The sequence below is a fragment of the Ambystoma mexicanum genome, chromosome 10 (genome assembly GCF_040938575.1).
Source record: "Ambystoma mexicanum isolate Mex_15411 chromosome 10, UKY_AmexF1_1, whole genome shotgun sequence".
Lineage (NCBI taxonomy): Eukaryota > Metazoa > Chordata > Amphibia > Caudata > Ambystomatidae > Ambystoma > Ambystoma mexicanum.
The window spans coordinates 591,197,747-591,217,184 of NC_090932.1; the positions used below are offsets into that span (position 1 = coordinate 591,197,747).

General features: G+C 45.7%; 1 protein-coding gene across 7 annotated transcripts in view; it reads right to left on the reverse strand.

The window, feature by feature from the left end:
* The window catches only part of KIF1A (kinesin family member 1A), a 4,129,412-nt gene that overhangs the window by 2,375,242 nt on the left and 1,734,732 nt on the right, over positions 1 to 19,438 (reverse strand). For all 7 annotated transcript variants that reach the window (XM_069618139.1, XM_069618143.1, XM_069618141.1 and 4 more), the window contains exon 26: positions 2,160 to 2,278. In XM_069618139.1, coding sequence (XP_069474240.1) covers positions 2,160 to 2,278 — 119 coding nt within the window. The remainder of the gene's footprint in view (positions 1 to 2,159; positions 2,279 to 19,438) is intronic.

A 19,438-nucleotide genomic window follows, 5' to 3' on the forward strand; every position in this document is an offset into this window, starting at 1 on the left:
TGTATCAAAAGCGACTTGGAAGTCTATCATGACCATATATAGGCCTTATGTTTCTTATCTGTAAATGTTCCAATCCCCCAGGACGACTTGAATATATACTTCTTTCTTACCCCACCTTCATAGTGTTAGGACTTCCCAAAATCTGTTAGCGCTGTGGTAAAAAGTATTTTTTCTCAATATACAATTTGACTATAAGGTTCTTGCCTAGTCGAATAACACTGTTCTCTGTGATTTGTGCACTGTGCTGTCTCTGTTGTAGACTATTCTGATTCCTTGTGCTCGATCTCAACATCAGACCTCTGTCCCCTTGACACTCGTGGCTGTGACTTTAACATTAGTATACAGTTTCTGTATCTTTTCCCACTTTTCTTTAGTGAGGGGCAGGGCCCCATCTCATTCTCTTCACTTGGCATACTTTGTCAGTTATTCTAGCCTTGTATTACATTGTTCGTATCCCTTTTCTCTACATATCAGAGGGGCATGGTGCTCATGACTTTCTCTTTCATATCATTGGTGGCAATTCCAGCCTTTCAGTACAATGTTCAAATTATTTGCTCTCTGGTTCAAAGGGGTCACAAGCCTGTTACATTTGTTCTGGGTTTCGTACCTGTGTTGATCTCTGGGCTCCTGGACATCCATAGTCTTTTCTCTGCAAGTCCGTAGCATAACTCCACCTGCCAGTGCCTCTTATGGCAGGAAAGATGCTGGTCGACAGGAGCTCAAGAACTCTGGCTCCTCTTTCTCCTGAGTTCTCTGCATTGATTGCTGGGTGCCAGGCCCACCACTGTTCTTCATTGGTCATGACACCCATGTACACAGGTCTCTTTCCGTACTCTGTCTCGCCTCTTGCTGCATCAAGGCACCGCGCTTTAAGCCTCTAGCCTGCGGTTTTCTCCCACAGCTCATCATTGCTGGCTCCATGGCTCGATGTAGCTCGGACCCTCCAGAATGCAGGTGTTCCAGGGGCTGGCCTCTGCATAACACTCACTCTCCTCCCACCGTGGGAGTTCCCTCCCCAGTCAAAAAAGGTTTGCATCTTATAAACGTCATTAGAATTAATAGAAGGATGTCCATCTTCCATGATTAGGGCACTCAGGCGAGGTTCACCATTACCTGAAGCCACTAGGGTCACAGAAGAATCTTTGTGATTTAAAGTTGTAGCAGGGAATGTAATCGTTTTTCCGACATCCATATATGCATAAAGGGTAGTATTGACTGGGAGTTCCATGTTGGAATGGGAGTGCTTGTCCCCAAAAGGGGGGTCAGTCACAGTGAGGTCCCACTTGCCCAGGGCCCTATGCTGGTTTTTGCATAGTGGGCTCACCTCCTTAGCCTCAAAGGGGGTGGCTCCTCTCTGGGGAGAAGGGACGAATCGTCCAGATTTGTCACCTACCAATGGGCAATGAGGGGTACAAGGTCTGAACCTGGCACAAATATGTTGAGAAAGAGTCCCACAGGGCAGGGGGGATGTCTTGCTTTGACACAGGAGTTGAAGACCACAGTTGCAAACTTGAAAGGGCCATCCATCTTTGGAACAACTGACAAGGCCATGTATGAAGCATGCTGAGGCACTCAAAGCACCCTGAGATTGTGAGAGAACTAAAGAATGGTGCCAGGATAGGGCACTTTTGGAGTCTTGCTGTTAAAATAGAAACTGAACAGTGGACTATGACCTTAGATCTTCTTAGAATATACCCTCACATAAAGGTTGATTCACTCAGCGTGCGCTCACTTTAAATCATACTGATCCCTTCTTAAATTATAGAGATTCTACCTTAGATGCGTTAGTTGTTTTCCAGCCCTTTACTCTGATCAAAAATAAAGGTGTTGAAGTTGGCATTCGTCTATTGAATCTTCTGTTTTATCCTCCACTGCAAAACAAGACTTTCATTCAGCAGAGTTTCATTTTTTATTGATTAGTATTTTTATGCATTGCGTCATTGTCTAATTGTCCTATGCACTATCTGCCTTTAATTTGTGTATGTCTTTTGAGAAGATTGTTTAGTAGATGCTGTAAATGTAAAACTAATAATATCTAAACAACTGAAAAAATACACACCCCAGAAGTGGTGATGGGGAACTTGAGAGGGCGAAAGACTTGTTTATCTGGTCAAGCCTCTTGAGGGTGATGTTCTTGCTTTTACAGTCATCAGACTTACCTGAGATGGCTTGGACTGCAACACGAAGAAACCCTTTCACTTCTCCTTTTTCGCTAACAATGGCAACTCGATGGACCAGTGGTACAGGGTACATTAAATTGCTGAGATACACAAATGCCCTGAGAAGGGGAAGGGTGGAAAGATGGAAAAGAAAAAGGTGAGCTACGGCCACATCACTTCATTGTCATGAGAGACATTACTGTTGCCTATAAACGTTATCGTTAGAATAAAACTACAACACTTACCTGCAGAGCAAACAGTAAAGGAATAAGCTGCTGCTAAGAAGCAGAGGATATAATTGATTCAATGTCAGCAATGAAGTACAGGTAACATTTTATAGTGCAGTTTCTCATAGCCCACACAAGTACAATTGTATGTTGCTGGAAATCAAAGGAGTGTGGGTAGTACATCACCCACCTATGCACAAAGTAGCTGGAATGGGGCAACTTCTTTCTCAATTGGACCTAAAAAAGCTAGCAATACAACACTGCTGTAAAATTGATATAGTACTTGGTGATATCTCTGAAGGAGGGTTGTGAAAATGGGAGAAGCAGGAAAGAAGGAAAGGGAGTAACGATGAAGATGGAATGGGGTGCATACAGAAGACTACTGGGCAGTACCAATTAAAAAAGGTGATGTGATGTGTGGTTGAGTTTTGAGCAGTTGTATAGTGGGATCTCCGATACTAGGTTTTATTAAGAAAGGGTGAATAGCGGTATATCAAACTTCAGTTGTATGTGGTAAACAGAAAGAAGTGAATGCATCAAAGTTAGGTCCCGTTCATCTAATCGAGGTCCTGCGCTCTCCCCACCATCAACATTTATCACAGAGTGAATGAATCCAGTTACTGCCCAATACTAGTAAATTCATTATCAGAGGTAGAATAGACAACCAACCTCTCAGGGCTATGAGAAACCTGAAAGTGTCTCACCCGCTAGTCCCCAGGGATCTGTCATCCAGGTGGTCAGGACACGGACATTGCTTTTGGATCCAGTTCCTGGGGGTGGACCAGAGCAGGAGGATCTCCTGGGTGAAGGGTCTTCGAGGAGTTGGAGTGAGACAACGGATGGCGAGATGCAGTATCCCCTTCCCTGTAACACCTTTACCCCATCCTACCAGATGCGATACTTAGGAACTCAAACCTCCCCCCGTCACAACACAAACACTTTCTCACGGACAGCTTGCTATGAGAGAAAACGAACTAAAATATGAGCCGTATACCTGATATGTCCCAATACCACAGTCAGGCAGGGTCAGGCAATTACTGACCATCACACACACACCTGACTTCAATTACACATTCTGAGCTAGGCAAAGCACACGAGGAAGCAGCAGTTCCAAGAGGGCAGATTAACATGAGGCAAAAGACGGTGAAACAGAAGGGGATCGTAAGGAGGGAAGTGCTCTTGACCTTTTCGACAAGGAACCGTTACTTTCATGAAACCTCAAAAATAGAAAGCGTAAGACCATGAAACCAGACTGAAGAATCATGCATTGTGTGTCGGAGGTACCCGGGGCCCTCCCGCATCGATAATCAAGGTGGGGAGAACCGCCTGCTGCCGTGGTATTGTCATTGGTGCCTACAACTAAGCAGTACCAGTGAAATCAACACAGCCGGTGAGTTGGGGAGACCGATACCAGACCAGTCTGTGTTGAAACCAAGGTTGCAAGCAGCAACACTGTATGGCGAGTGATGAAACAAACAGTGTATGAAACGCATGTGATAACCAACACAAGTAAAATTGAACAACAGATGAGTGATTGAACTTTGAAACCAAGATACAAAACCTTTGACAGAGTGGTCCGGCACTGTGTGCATGCTCATTCAAAGGTCTTTGTAAGGTATCCAACAGAGAGTTGACAAAGGTGAAAGAGTGGCAAAGAACTGTGCTTCAAAGTGGTCCTGCGACAGGTCTTACTGTTGATATCATGCCTTCCTTACAGGGCATATATACAATCCAGCAACCTATTATTTGGGTTTCCAGTATATCATCATAGGAGTAATCAAACCCAAGTTCCACTCTGAATGAGAATGAGTTACTTACCTTTGGTCATTTTTTTGGATGCATCTTTCTTCCCCCTGAAGATATATGATCTTAAGACATAGGCATCCAAATTGACCATTGTCTAGCTACTATATTAGACAGTCTACTGATAAAGACTGAAATTGTCCTTTTCTCCTGGAGAAAGCAAACACCAACAGAAAAATGCATTTAATGGTAAATATGGAAGTAAATATCTGAAATAATGATAAGCAATTGCTACAAGAATGCAAAGGCTCCAACGGTAATCCTATTAAGAAATAAATATTATGAATCTGTCACGGTATGAGAGGTTTATGTAGAGAAGCAGCTATATCCCTTTGCAGAAAACCCTGCCCTCTTCCTCCCAGATGTTGGAAGAATGAGGCCGTGTTTGAAACCTGCCGTTCTGTCAATTCCGGAGCGTGTGTTCGAAAGAAGATACTCGTTGAGACAAGCATATCAAATGTATCCCTTGAAGTGATGACAGGAGCTCCCTGAAGGAACATCAAAAAGAGCAAAGAAACAAAGCTAGTGACATCACAAGAAAATAGAACTTGACGTCCTCAGATAATGGCTGAACAAGATGTATAGATCTTACAGAAACTAATGACGAAGTAAGGAATCAAGTGAACTTTTAAATACGAAAAGGAAGATTACATGTGCACGAAGTGCTGCAGAAAATGTACTGTTCAACAATTGTACAGATGCTGAAACGCAATTAGAATAAGTCATAGAAGCTGGCTATAAGTAGTAAATAGAATGCAGGCGAAGCCGCCATTTTATAGAAGCTGAATATCGGTATCATGAATTTAGTAAGCTACGACCCATGAAGAGAGAAGGGAAAACCGTGTCGCAGCAAGAATAACCAGGATCGGGGAGCTGCATGGCGAGGTTGTCTGGTTTAAGACTGAAGCAGCAAAGGTCAGCTATCTATTCTTGAAAGGAGCGAACGTGCGAAGGATGAATCATCCCTTGTTAAGGTGCAAAGAAAGAACACCAAGAGTGCAAAGTTTTATTCATTTAGAGCATTTCACACTTGCAAAATGGAACAAATCTTGGTCTCCTCTCACGTGGAACAAGGATGTACATAGAGTTTGAACTAAGAGTCCCAGTGACATTTAAGAAAGCGCAAGTGCATGGGAAAGGAAAATGGGAGAAAAGTGCAAGGAAAGGGGTTTGAAGAGGAAAGTGCGAAGCAGAGGAGAGAAAACATAAATAAATATTAGCAATATACCTCCTTGCAGCCCTTTGGATTTTGCTATCGCTGATCCCCTCACCACCACCTTAAATGCCTCCCATAGGTTGCTGGCTGATTTTACGCTTCCGGTATTGTTTTCGAAATATTCTACAATAGTCTTCCTCAGGTCCCCTGTAAACACTGTATCTTTCAATGCTTTGGCTCTCAGCCGCCACGTTGGAATCCTGGCTCTTGGGGCCTGATACTGCCATGTTAAGATCAGTGGTGGGTGGTCTGAAAGGACCCTCGCTTTATATTCAGTCCGAAAAATCTCTCCTGTCACCTCCGGAGAGGCACACTTATAATCTAACTGTGTGTACAAGTAATGTGGGGCCGAATAATGCAAGTAATGTCTACCATTTGAGTGATATAGCCTCCATATGTCTTCTAGCTTAAGGTCCCTCAACATGGTCTTTAGAGTTTTGGCTGCAGGGGTAGGTTTGTCCAGCTTCCCATCTGACCTGTCAACCCTGGGATCCAGCGTGCAGTTAAAGTCGTCTCCCCATATGACTGCACCCCCCAGGTATGGGTTTATTTTACTATATAAGGTCTTGAAGTAGGCTACAGTATCTTGGTTCAAGGCATATGTGTTAATAATATACACTTCCTTGTTTTCTATCAGTCCCCGTACCGCTACCATCCTTCCACCCGGCTCTCCCGTAGATTGTAACAACTGAAAGGGCACATGAGGTGCTACCCAGGTGATTACCCCTCTGGCATATGCCGAATACGTTGCCCCCACAGTAGTACCCTTCCATTTCTTCCTAATCACCTCTTATTTTTCCTTAGTTAAGTGGGTTTCTTGTAGCAGGGCGATATCTATTTTCTGCCTCCTTAGGTACATCATGATCTTATTTCTCTTCAGGTAGCTGTTGAGCCCCCCGACATTCCAGGTAACTATCTTAAGGTCCCCCATCATTCATCTATACCCAGTCCCGCCACTATTCCCCCTTGTCCCCTGTGTGTTGCACTGCAGGGCATGGATGTAAGCATGTTCCCTAATTAAAATCACAGCACACCCTCCAGTTCCCTTCCCACCCTCCTCCCTTCCCATTCCCAACTGTAACCCCAACTGTTGCCCCCCCCTTTCAACTTCCCCAAACGGTTGCCCAGCTCCATCCCTGGATCTCAGGCTACCCTGCATTTAGCCCTTCTCTCGGTATAACCGATACTCAGTACTCTGCGGGGGGATACTACTCTAGAGTATCCCAACTAAACTACCTCTAGGGGGTTGGTAGTGCGCCTCCTGGTATTACCGCCTGCTTTGCGCTGACAGCTTATCGTAGTGTATGCTCCATACTCTGAGCCATAAATCCCACGTGCAATCCGCTATAATCTAGTCCCAATGTCGATATGTGTGAAGTGCTTGTCACTCCCTGCGTCCGTCTGATGTCTCCATGCACCGTTTTAAAGGCTCCAGTCACATTTCTGTTTCTCTGTAACGCTCACCTGGTTCCCACGGGGGCGCTGGTCTAGTCTGGATTGCTGTGGCCTCTTCTAGCGTGATGCGCAGGACCCGGAACACTGATTGGACAGGACCTCCAAATCGTGCTTGCCTGGCCCGTAGGAATATCCTTCTGCAGATGAGAAAGGGGATTAACAGTCTGCAGAATAGTGTGCTAGCTCCCCCCTCTCCCCCTTCGTTCCTCTCTAATTTCCTCCAAACCCCGGTTTAAGCTCACCTTATGGTTTGGAAGGATGAACTCTCCATCCTGCTTCTGGTGCAGGGGCGCGCGTTCGTCCAGTTACTTCACTGGTTTTCAGAATAGCGCTGGCAAAATCCACTTGACTTTCCTGAGCGATGCGCCGTAAGTATGAAAGTTCAAAGTTCAAGTGAGGCCCCCTTTATGTTGTCTTTCTAACCTGTGATCTGTCCTTTATTTCAGGTGCAGAATGAAGGCGATGCGTCGAGGGGTTAAACTGCCGAGGTGAGTAGTGATGAGGGCGATCCCTCTAAATGTCCTTATCATTCCCCAGAAATGTCTCTTGTCCTTTCCCCATAGAGACCGGGGTACAGTACCTGCCAACGGGGCGGCGCCGACCCGAAATGTGGAAGAAAAGCCGGTAAGTATTATGGCTGTTAATCAGGCTTTCCTTCTGTGTTCCTTCTGCTCACCTTTTGTTTCTTCCTCTCTCCCCTAGGTGCAGAGATGTGGCGTCCGATGCTGACAGCCGCGATGGAGCCGGGAGATGTCTCGAGGACAGGTGAGTGAAGCGTGGCGCTGCAGCGAGCAACGCAATGCTTTTAAATGGAAGTCTTTCTTCAGGGATGCTGGCGAGAAGATTCCGGATGCAGGTAAGAAGTTTGAAATAGTCCTTGGTTTTCACCTTTCTCTTCTCTTCCTTCCTTGCAGGTCTTCCAGGTTCGAGGCGGGCGTGGCTGGAGTCCAGGAGCAGGAGCAGACACGGTGAGCGTTAAGCTGCAGGAAGCAGAACAACGCGAAGCATGAGCTGCTGTCTGGGCGTGGCTTAAATAGCCTCCAAAGAAGTCCCAGGTATGTATCCTTCCCCAACTAGGTGTGTATCCTTCACTGGCCACGCCCGAGTGAAAAAATAGTCCCTATGAAAAAATAGTCCCTTTCAGGTCTCAGGGAGGCCTGAAGCATGCAGCATGGTCTGCATCAGGTAAGTGCACAAAACACCTCCCTTTATGAGCCTGGCGCCTATGGCGCCAGGACTGATGTCCAACATGAGCCTGGCGCCAAAGGCGTCAGGACTGAGTCCAAAGAGCCCCTATAAGGGGCCGCTGGGCTTTACCCGAGGGCATGATGCCTGCTTCTGGGGGTGCTGGGCCTGGCCTGGTGCTCCGGGGGTAGGCATCATGACAGCACTCCCCCCCAAGGTCCCTCCCAAGGTCGTTCCTTCTGGAGGTTTCGGTTTGTTTGGGAAATTCCGATGGAACCTTTTTACCAGCCGAGGTGCATGTACGTGATCACTGGGTTCCCAAGACCTTTCCTGAGGCCCGTACCCTTTCCAATCATTTAGATAGAAAAGTTTTGATTTTGAGATCTTAGAATCCAAAATGTTCTTCACCTCGAATTCAGGCTCCCCATCTATCTGAATCGGTTCTGGTGGCTTTGTTAATCTGGTTCCTGGGTGCACTGGTTTCAAAAGTGACACATAAAAAACGGGGTGAATCCGCATGTTAGCTGGTAGATCGAGCTTGACTGCCACTGGGTTGATTATAGCTTTGATCGAGTAAGGGCCTAAATACCTTGGATTAAAAGTTCGAGGCCCCTTGAGTGATAGGTGTTTGGTAGCCAACCATACTTGATCCCCTATTTGGTATGGAGGCGCCTCTCTTCGATGCAGATCCGCATTCTTTTTGTATTTCCCTTTCGCATGTTGCAAATGTGCAGTTGCATCCTTGAAGGCTTGAGTAATCGTAGAATGCAAATGATCCACTGCGGGCATTTCAAGGCTCAGAGGTGAGTCCAAGTCTGAAGTACGAGGGTGATGTCCATATAGGGTATAAAAGGGGCTCTGACCAGTTCCAGAGTGTATCAAGTTATTGTATGCATATTCAGCCACCCATAAAATGTCCTTCCAATTACCCTCCGATTGGTGCAACATACATCGTAGATATTGTTCAAGGGTCTGGTTCGTTCTCTCTATCTGACCATCGGTCTGTGGGTGGTGGCTGGTCGAGAGTCTTACGTCGATTTGTGCCAGTTGACAACAGTTTTTCCAAAAATGAGAAATAAACTGGCTTCCCCGATCGGAGACTAGTATGGACGGGAATCCATGCAAACGGATGATATTTTCGAGGAATTCCTTGGCAAGAACAAAGGCTGAAGGTAATCCTTTCAACGGAATAAAGTGGGCCATTTTGGAAAATAAATCCACCACAACCAGAATAGTATTGTAACCATTACAAGAGGGCAGGTCCGTGATAAAATCTAGTGACAGGGTGTGCCAAGGTGCTGGTGGAATGTCTAAGGGCTGAAGAAGACCGGCGGGTCTTGTCTTTTGACCTTTGTTTTGGGCACAAACTCCACAGGACATCACGAAAGATTTAATATCCTTTCGCCAGGAAGGCCACCAGAATTGTCGTTTAACCTTTTCCTCTGTTTTGGCAATGCCAGGATGTCCTTCCATCAGGGTATCATGATGACGGGAAATAACCAGTTCTTGCAATTCCTTTTCTGGCAAAAATAAGCGTCCTTGGAAGTAAGGTAAGCCATCCTTGACTGAAAAGTTAGACCCCCTTTTGATCCAATCCTGCAAGGCTGAAGAGTCCAGGAATTGTTTCACTTGTGCTTGAATGTCTTCAAGGGTTTGTAAAGTGGTTATCCCCAAAATTCTTTGTTCGGGAATTATCGGCACAGGTTCTGAGTTTGTGTCTATTTCTTCCATTCCAATTCGGGATAGAGCGTCCGCCTTACCATTCTTATAGCCGGGGCGGTAGGTGATTACAAAATCGAACTCAGCAAAGAACAAAGCCCATCGGAGCTGTCGAGACGATTGAGCCTTGCAGTTTTTAAATATTGTAAATTTCGGTGATCAGTGATCACGGTGATGGTATGCCGGGCGCCGAGGAGATAATGCCGCCAAGCCTTAAAGGCGGACTTAATGGCTAATAGTTCCTTATCGGTGATCGCATAATTTATCTCCAGCGGCGAGAACTTTCTGGACCAAAATGCTACGGGGTGCAGTTGGTTGGTTTCAGGGTCTCTCTGAGACAGGACAGCTCCCATGGCTAAGCTGGACGCGTCGGTTTCGACTATATATGGGAGATCGGGACGCGGGTGCTTCAAAATAGGTGCGGACGTGAACTTAGCTTTCGACTCCTGAAAGGCCTGTTCGGCTTCCTCGGTCCATTCAAAACGTTTATTTTTTCGCAAGAGTGCAATGATGGGTTGCACCACACGTGAAAACTCCAGGATAAACCTGCGATAAAAGTTGGCAAAACCAAGCATGCTTTGGACACCTTTCACCGAACTAGGTGATGGGCATTTGAGGATGGCATCCACTTTCTGTGAATCCATTCGGACCCCTTTAGATGTCAGGATGAATCCAAGAAACTCAACCTCGGTGGTATGGAAAACACATTTTTCCAGCTTGGCAAACAGTTTGTGCTGGCGCTGTTTCTCTAGGACGGCCCTGACATGCTTTCTGTGATCAGATTCCGAAGAGGAGTACACAAGAATGTCATCGATATACACGACAACACATACATCGATGAGTTCCCGAAGGACATCGTTCATGAAGAATTGGAAGGCTGCAGGCGCGTTGCACAACCCGAAAGGCATCACCTGGTATTCGAATAGTCCATATTTTGTATGGAAGGCCGTTTTCCATTCGTCGCCTTCTTTTACTCGTACCAGATGATAATCCCCCCGGAGATCTAACTTGGTGTATACGCAAGCGTCCTTCACCTGGTCAAGGAGTTCAGGGATCAGAGGCAGAGGGTAACGATTTTTAACAGTTATCTGGTTCAATGCGCGGTAATCAATACAAGTTCTAAGGTCGCCTCCTTTTTTAGGCACGAAGAACAAAGCTGAGGATGCCGGGGACTTTGACGGGCGAATGAAACCATTGGCGAGGTATTGATCTAAATATTGTCTCAAATGCAGATTCTCTGGTTCAGTAAGGGCTTAAATCCTGCTACAAGGGGGTTGTGCACCGGGCACCAGATCGATTTGGCAATCGTACGATCTGTGGGGAGGTAACGTGTTGGCCTGTTCCTTTTGGAAGACGTCCTGAAAGTCTTGGTACTCTGGAGGTAGTTGCACGGGGATAGAGGTTACTGATGCTAGATTAATCTTTGGATTTTCTGGGTAGCAGGTTTGTGCACAATCCGGGAAGGTTATTCTCTTCGCTCGCCAATCAATTCGAGGATTATGTGTCTCTAACCAAGGGATTCCGAGAATAAGCTGAAACTGTTGAGCCTTGATTACATCAAACACAACTGCCTCCCGATGGTCATCCGGAGCTACAAGTGTCACCTCAGCTGTGGAATGTGTTACCGGTCCAGAGGCAATTTCGGTTCCATCTACTGTGGTGATGACATCTTTGTTGGTTTTAGGACGCAGAGGGAGGTTTATCCTAGAGACCAATTCTCGATCCACATAGTTTCCTATAGCCCCGCTATCGATGTATGCCTTTATAGCATGCAACCGTTTAGGCTGTTCCGGATCTACGAGGACCATTGGCACAATGAAATGCGAGGTCTGAGAGTTAGTTTTCAAGCTCGGCAAGCGGACCCCTACGCTTGCCGGGCGTGGTCGTTTCCCGATACAGAGTTTCCATGGATTTTATCAGCGGCTCCTTCCACCTTCTTGGGCGGCTTAACCGGGCAATCTTGTAGAAAGTGTCCAGAGGACCCACAATAAAGGCATAATTGCATCTGTCGTCTTCTTTCCCGTTCTTTTTGAGTTAGGGGTCCTTTACCCCCTCCAATTTGCATAGACTCCGAGCCATCAGCCCCCTTGGGGTTAGCGTGGGTCTTGGCCAACACCCGGGTTTCAAACTTGGACCGATCTGCTTTTCTGTTTTGCAGCCTGTGATCCAATTGGACCACTAAGTCTATATATTCAGTGCATTCTTGGGGCGGATTTACAACTTGTGCCAGGACATCTTTAAGTTCTCCGCATAGACCTCGATAGAATAACGTGATTCTTTTATCCTCTGGCCAACCAGTTTCCACAATTAGTCTATTGAAGGTTGCAATGTAGGATAGAAGGCCTTGATTGCCCTGTCGCAGAGATAGAAGTTCGTCATCCAGAGCCTGTCCCTGGGAGTGTCGAGCAAATAACCTTTCCATGCTTGTTTGGAATCCTTGAAAAGCACGAAGAATCGGGTCATCTTGAGTTACCAGTGGGACTGACCAATCGGCAGCACAGCCGCTGAGATATGACAACACAAAGGCTACCTTGGTCTGATCATTAGGGAAGGCCCCAGGTCTGCATAGGAAGTGCAAACGACACTGATTCATGAATACGGCGAATCGTTTGGGGTCCCCAGCAAAGCGTTCAGGTGGGGCCAGCGGCATGTTTCCAAGTAGATTAATCTGCACCGGGTTACTGGAAACCACAGGAGCGGGGTTCCCCTCGGAACCGGGTAAAGGAGTTTGTCCAGTTTGACCTTGCAAAAGCTGTCTAGCCAGGTCATCAGCTCTATCCTTTATTACAATCACTTCCCTCCTGAGGGCACTACTCTCTTGACGAGCGGCGTGTACTTCGGCACGTAATTCCCCCAGTAATTGGGCCAACTGGTCAGTTTCGGAAGTTTCCATAGCGCCTGGGTGGGAATTTGTAGGAAGGCTTCGCGTTCTGTAACGCTCACCTGGTTCCCACGGGGGCGCTGGTCTAGTCTGGATTGCTGTGGCCTCTTCTAGCGTGATGCGCAGGACCCGGAACACTGATTGGACAGGACCTCCAAATCGTGCTTGCCTGGCCCGTAGGAATATCCTTCTGCAGATGAGAAAGGGGATTAACAGTCTGCAGATTAGTGTGCTAGCTCCCCCCTTTCCCCCTTTGTTCCTCTCTAACTTCCTCCAAACCCCGGTTTAAGCTCACCTTATGGTTTGGAAGGATGAACTCTCCATCCTGCTTCTGGTGCAGGGGCGCGCGTTCGTCCAGTTACTTCACTGGTTTTCAGAATGGCGCTGGCAAAATCCACTTGACTTTCCTGAGCGATGAAAGTTCAAAGTTCAAGTGAGGCCCCCTTTATGTTGTCTTTCTAACCTGTGATCTGTCCTTTATTTCAGGTGCAGAATGAAGGCGTTGCGTCGAGGGGTTAAACTGCCGAGGTGAGTAGTGATGAGGGCGATCCCTCTAAATGTCCTTATCATTCCCCAGAAATGTCTCTTGTCCTTTCCCTATAGGGGCCGGGGTACGGTACCTGCCAACGGGGCGGCGCCGACCCGAAATGTGGAAGAAAAGCCGGTAAGTATTATGGCTGTTAATCAGGCTTTCCTTCTGTGTGTCCTTCTGCTCACCTTTTGTTTCTTCCTCTCTCCCCTAGGTGCAGAGATGTGGCGTCCGATGCTGACAGCCGCGATGGAGCCGGGAGATGTCTCGAGGACAGGTGAGTGAAGCGTGGTGCTGCAGCGAGCAACGCGATGCTTTTAAATGGAAGTCTTTCTGCCTCTCAATACATAGGATATGATGTTGATGTCTCAGATAGATATTTGGGATACATGGGTCAGGTGTGGGTTACAACAAACACCTCCAGTGCAGCTTGGAATGTTTAGAGGGGCCAGTCTCCTCAGTGACCATTTGGCTCATCTATAAAAGGCAACTGGTGCCCAACACAGATGTAAACATTGGCAAACTAAGATCAATATTTGCCCCCAGCATGATGAGAGAACTTCTGACAAACCCCATCTAGAATGTAACCTCAGCTGTAGAAGCACTAGAGTGGGAATTTTCCTGTGCAGAAGTTCAAGATTTACCGAGTGAACAGCTACTCAGAATTAACGAGGAAGCATAACATCATACCTGGGCATGAGAGCTCAATGAAGAATCTGAAGTTCCTGTAGAGCTGTCAGAGTGCAGAAGGCTATGGAAATATAGCCACTGGAAATGTCAAAGGATGCTGTGCTAATTTCAAGATCGGGAGCCCAATGAAGAGTTCTGAGCAGCACAAGTCAGATTCTCCCAGGTCCGTTGGCAGGATTCAGCAGGGATTGGGGAATGCACTAAAACACATGGCAACCAGCATGATTCTTGTAAAGTTCCCTGGGGATATCTCTGGATGTGTGGATAGGGTTAGGATTAGACTGGTTGATATGGCACCTCAAACCATACCAGGTGCGATATATGAGAAAAATAGAGCCAGGTCTGGTAATGCTGATAGGGGTTAGGATATGCTTAGAGTGTGGGCCAATGGGACCTCTATACAAGGAGTTGTTTGGGAGAAATAATACCTGTGTGTAGGTTAGTGGCACCCCCTTCTGTGTATTGTGAGGGTGCAGAAGTAAGGCCTGGACACAATAGTGGCATGTTTTCGGCTGAAACATTTATTACATGAAAAAAGGGTTGAAAAAATGCCTCTCTGTCCCTAAAACTAAAAGGGGTATCCCTGCCTCTAAGAAAACTAAGGAAATTATCAGAATGTCCAAAACTATAAAGTCTGTCACTGTCATGAACTTCTCATTTGGGTGTAAGTCCAAGAGTTGCAATATTCAAACTGGCTTGGTATACTCTCTTCTGCCAAGCCTTCGTCCTCTTGTGGACTGTCTCTCTTTGGGTGCAAGTCTCACACTCGTAATATCACGACTGGCTTTGTTTCTGTTTCTCATATGGGTGCGGTTCCCAGACTTACAATATTCTGATTGGCTATTCTTTCTGTTTCTCATGTTGGCACAGGTTCCAGAATCCAGGGTCCCAGACCCTCTTGTTCCAGCTTCTGCCTTCACTCCCTTGGGTGACGTGCATACCTGTTTGCTTCTTCCTGGCAAGTACCAGCATTTCCTGAGCAGCTGCTGCATTTCTTGAGGCTCCTATAGCATTCAGTGCTCCGTCGTAGTCTGCAGCGACTCTGCAGACTTCTATTTCTCTCTGGCACTGCGTCCTCCTCCCTCATGGACGCTTCACAGGAGCTACGGATACATGAAATTTCGTCTCAGCAGCAGACTAAGCAGTCCTTGCTTTCTAAATGCCTTTGGGCTCTCCTCCTCCACTTGTGGCTTCCCTCCTGCTGGCTCTCGCCTGCTTGTCTGCTGCATGGCTCACCGGCTTCCACCTTGGAGGACAGGTCTCCCTTTGCATCTCAGCTGTGGTATCTTTAAACTCCTGTGTTGGAAAATGGAATTGCTTTGGGCCAATCACATTCTTTGAGAAGCTAGAGCGCTCACTATGCTTCTCCAAAGTGATCCCTGGATATCTGGTCATCATCTTCTCAGTACATAAAATAAAGTTAGATGTAGCATACTGAACATTCTCTAATGTTTCAGTCTCGTGAAGTGGATTAGGTTTCCCAATACTTGAAGTAGAGCCATATGCTGTATACTTTGCATTTTCTGATGTTTTAATCATGCCAAGTACATTAGGTTTCCCAATACTGTAAATATAGCCATATGCAGCACGCTTTATATGTTCCAATGTTTTAATGTTGTCAAGTAAATTAGATTGGCTAACTTGACAATAGCAGACATTGGCCCTATCGAAAGAAGGAGAAGGAGGATTTAGTATTGTGGAGTGTTTAGGTGTACAAACACAGGGGAATCCTGCGTTCTCTGAACATGGTCGTCCATAATCCCATAATGGGGATCCTCTCCCATGTGTTCCTCCCTTGGTGCACCAACCCCAGGGGGACTATTGTACTGTGGACGCACTGCTCTAGCCCCATGGGAAAGGTCTGACCCTGGGGGAGAAGGGACGACATCCTCAGATTCGTCACAGTATACACTTCTTGCGTATAACTAGCAGAAGAACACATGAAATCTTCTGGTCGATGAAGAGATCTAGCAAAGTAAATTTGAACTATGAATTGCCAGTTAGTTGGGCAACACTGTTGATGCACAGGTTTGAGAATCTTTTCGAGGTTTTACTGCAGATGCAAAGGATTACTGATTTAAAGAAACAGTTGCATATTCTAAAAAATAGTGTTTGTTGAGGAGAAAGATGCATTCCAGGTTGCTCACTGGCATGCCACTACGTGCACTACTTCTTATGTAATGTGTTTGATAACTGAGGGTATCAAAGATAAACCTTCCATCCCAACAGCCATAATTTAACCATCACTTTCAATTTTATTATAAGGAGTAATTGTTTGCTGTTGAAGATGTTGTACTAATACAGGAAGTCCGAGTATCTCCAACAACAGATATACTGAAACAGCAGAAAGTAAAATGTTCTACCTAGAAAACCATGAAGATTGAGATGTGTATAATTTTACTTTACTTTACTTTATCTTTATTTACGCATTGGACCCAGAGGCATTAGGGAGCAGACAAGTTAACAGACTGACATAAAACATTGAGATGCGGCTGTAAGGGCAAGAAGCAGCGGCAGAGTGTAGAGGGAGTCAATGCTTGACTTTAAGAAAACAACAGGGTTTTAAAGTCTTTCTTAAAAGCCAAGAAGGAATTTTGGCTTCTTAAAGTTGCGGGAAGCTGATTCCAGAGCTTGGGTGTCATTAGGAAGAACGCACCATTTTCGGCTTTCTTTGTTCTACTGCGAGGGAGGAACAAATAGTTCTGGCCGCAGGACTTTCCACTGACTTTCTCAATGATGTGGGTCTGCAGATAGGCAGGCATAAGGCCCAGTCTGCGTTTAAAGGTTATAACTAATAACCTAAACTTGGCACGTGCTGCCACCGGGAGCCAATGTGGAGAGGTCTTAGCTTCTGAGACATGATCACAGCGGGACAGGCCAACCACAACTCTGACAGCGCCGTTTTGTACAGTTTGGAGACGATTAACATCCTGTTTACAAAGAACGACCAAGAGACCACTGCAGTAATCTATCGTAGACCCTATTATGGCTCTGGCGATAGTTTCTGAGTTAGCCTGCGTAATAAGGGGTCTAAGACGCGATAACAATTTGACATGCAGAAACCACACTGGCCACATGGGATCTCATGGAAAGTGTCTGGTCAAGGACCACTCCCAGAATTTTTATTTTAGCTAGTGGGGTGATGTTATCCTCCCCTAGCCTAAAGGACCTGTAAGCCGGATTGAGTTTGGCTATTGAGGCTGAGCTACCCACAATCATCAATTCCGTCTTCCCTTAATTCAAAGCAAGGTTGTTAACAAGCATCCATTTCTCTATACGATTGAAGACTCTACCTCTACCCAAAACACCTGGTTAAAAGGAATATGAAGAGAGCAGCCAATACTAATAGGGCACTTACCCTACAAAAACAGGACAAAAAAAAAACATCGAGAGATTGGTCTGTGTTACAACCTATAACCCAATCAGCAATGCAATCAAAAAAATCATTAATCGGAACTGGGATTTAATTAAAAACCCAGGCACACTATCTAAAAAACCAATGTTCGCATTCAAACGAAATTGTAACCTGCGACAAAAACTGGTACACACTTATTACGAGAAACCTAAAGAAAGTTCAATTTTGAATCAATGGGGACTTCCACCCATTACTGGACACCACAAATGTGGGAATTGCAGTGTGTGTCCCTTTACTGAGACTAAACCTAGTTTCCAATATGGGGCCAAAACATGGATGATGAAGAACCACACCAACTGCGGTACAAAAAATGCAATTTATGTCATATCATGTCCGTGTCAGCTACTATACGTAGGGAAAACCACCAGAGAGGTTAAGATACGAATTGGAGAACATCGCTCATGCATCAGGAATCACACGCCTGATAAACCCCTGGTTGAAAATTTTGATAGATACCATCACAAAGACACAGATATAAAATGGTTTGTACTTCAAACCCTGTGTACCAAGACAAGAGTTGGAGATATGGCTAGTGCCCAACACCGCCTCAAACAGAAATGGATCTATTCTTTAGACACGGTTCTGCATGGATTGAACATTTCGGTAGAATGGAATGTCCTCAATAGCACATAAACTTTAGTATCCCCGGGACACACTAGCCACTAGGCTCTGCTCGGTTGGAAGATATTATACTAATCTGTACCAACAGGTAAGTAATTCGTTTTACCCACCTGTTTTCTAAGAAGAGCAGGTGCTATATGCATAGAGAGATCGCCTGATAGAGATCAGTTAAGTATACACTTTATGAAATTCCACATTTCGTGGACTTCATATCCCACAATGCCTAGCGGCCATGTGCCTTTTTTCGCTGCCACACCCGGACTTCGTATTCCAGAATGCCGAGCGGCCGTGTGTCAGCTTTACCAGAATGCCGAGCGGCCGTGTGTTACTCCTAGCACACGTTTAGACGCCGCGGGTATTGCTGAGAATTCTACGGAGGAGCCAGTAAAGACTCACCCGCGTATGAGAGAGCTTACGAAAGCACAAGGTGAGTAAATGAGGGATGGGGATGCTCCTGTGAGCCCACGTTCACCCAGCTTAATTGTAATTCCGCGTATTACGCTTATTTCCACAGCCTCGCAGCACCGTTACCTACAGCCAAATATGACCATTGGCATTCCACCTTAAACGGACCAAACCAGGGAACCCATTAAGTAAACAACCTTCTTTCTCTATTGAGTACCCAGCTTAATAATAGCGAGTTGAACGGTGATATAAACGGGATTACATATACTTATGGGTCCCATGTTATTTGTTTCCCCTCTGCAGGCGTCCAAATTACGCTTCTGCTCGAACTTACAGCTCTTTTGGCATTCTACTGAGCTGTTGACCAATTCAAATTGAGTGAGTACCGACCCAACTAACGTTTATCACAATAGTCTGTCATACTCTCATTTTTCCTATCTCATGAGTATACATGTCCTCTCATTCTGCAGGACATACGACGTGAAGCTTATTAATTGAGAACCTTCACGACGGGATTTATTCCATTTTACTGGTCCGCCAGCCACTGAAAGATTCAGAGGATGTGAGCCGGTGCAACACAGTCTCATTAGTCAGCTGTTTACTCAGTAAAAGGGTTTTTATGAAACAGAGATGATATCTTCATTTATTTTTCTCACTATTTTATAGACCCAAGGCTTCCTTGCCTCACACCCCCACTTTCCTTTGAGATCACGCGTAATTGGCGATTGTTTCCCTTGTCCTAAAGAAGGTTGAACATAATATACGAGTGAATCAGTTACCTACCTGAGAACCCAACCGAAACATGTCGACAAACAGTTTTCCTACCCCCTGAATGTTGACAGAGGGGCACATTGCAAATTAATCAAGTGTTGAATTAACAAGTGCTCAAACTGCTATTGTGATATGAACAAGATATCATTTTATATCGTTTGTGAATATGATGAATGCATGAAGAAGTTGTGAATGAAGTTTGTATGGAGGGATGTGTTGTTTTGGTTTATGGAGCCATATTTTATATGAATAGAATTGTTATTATGCAATTTGGTGTGCGTTTTTTGTGAAATAAACAGTTAGTGATTACAATTGAAACAGTAATCAGATGTTATTTCTGGTCTGGCTGGTCTAATCTCTTC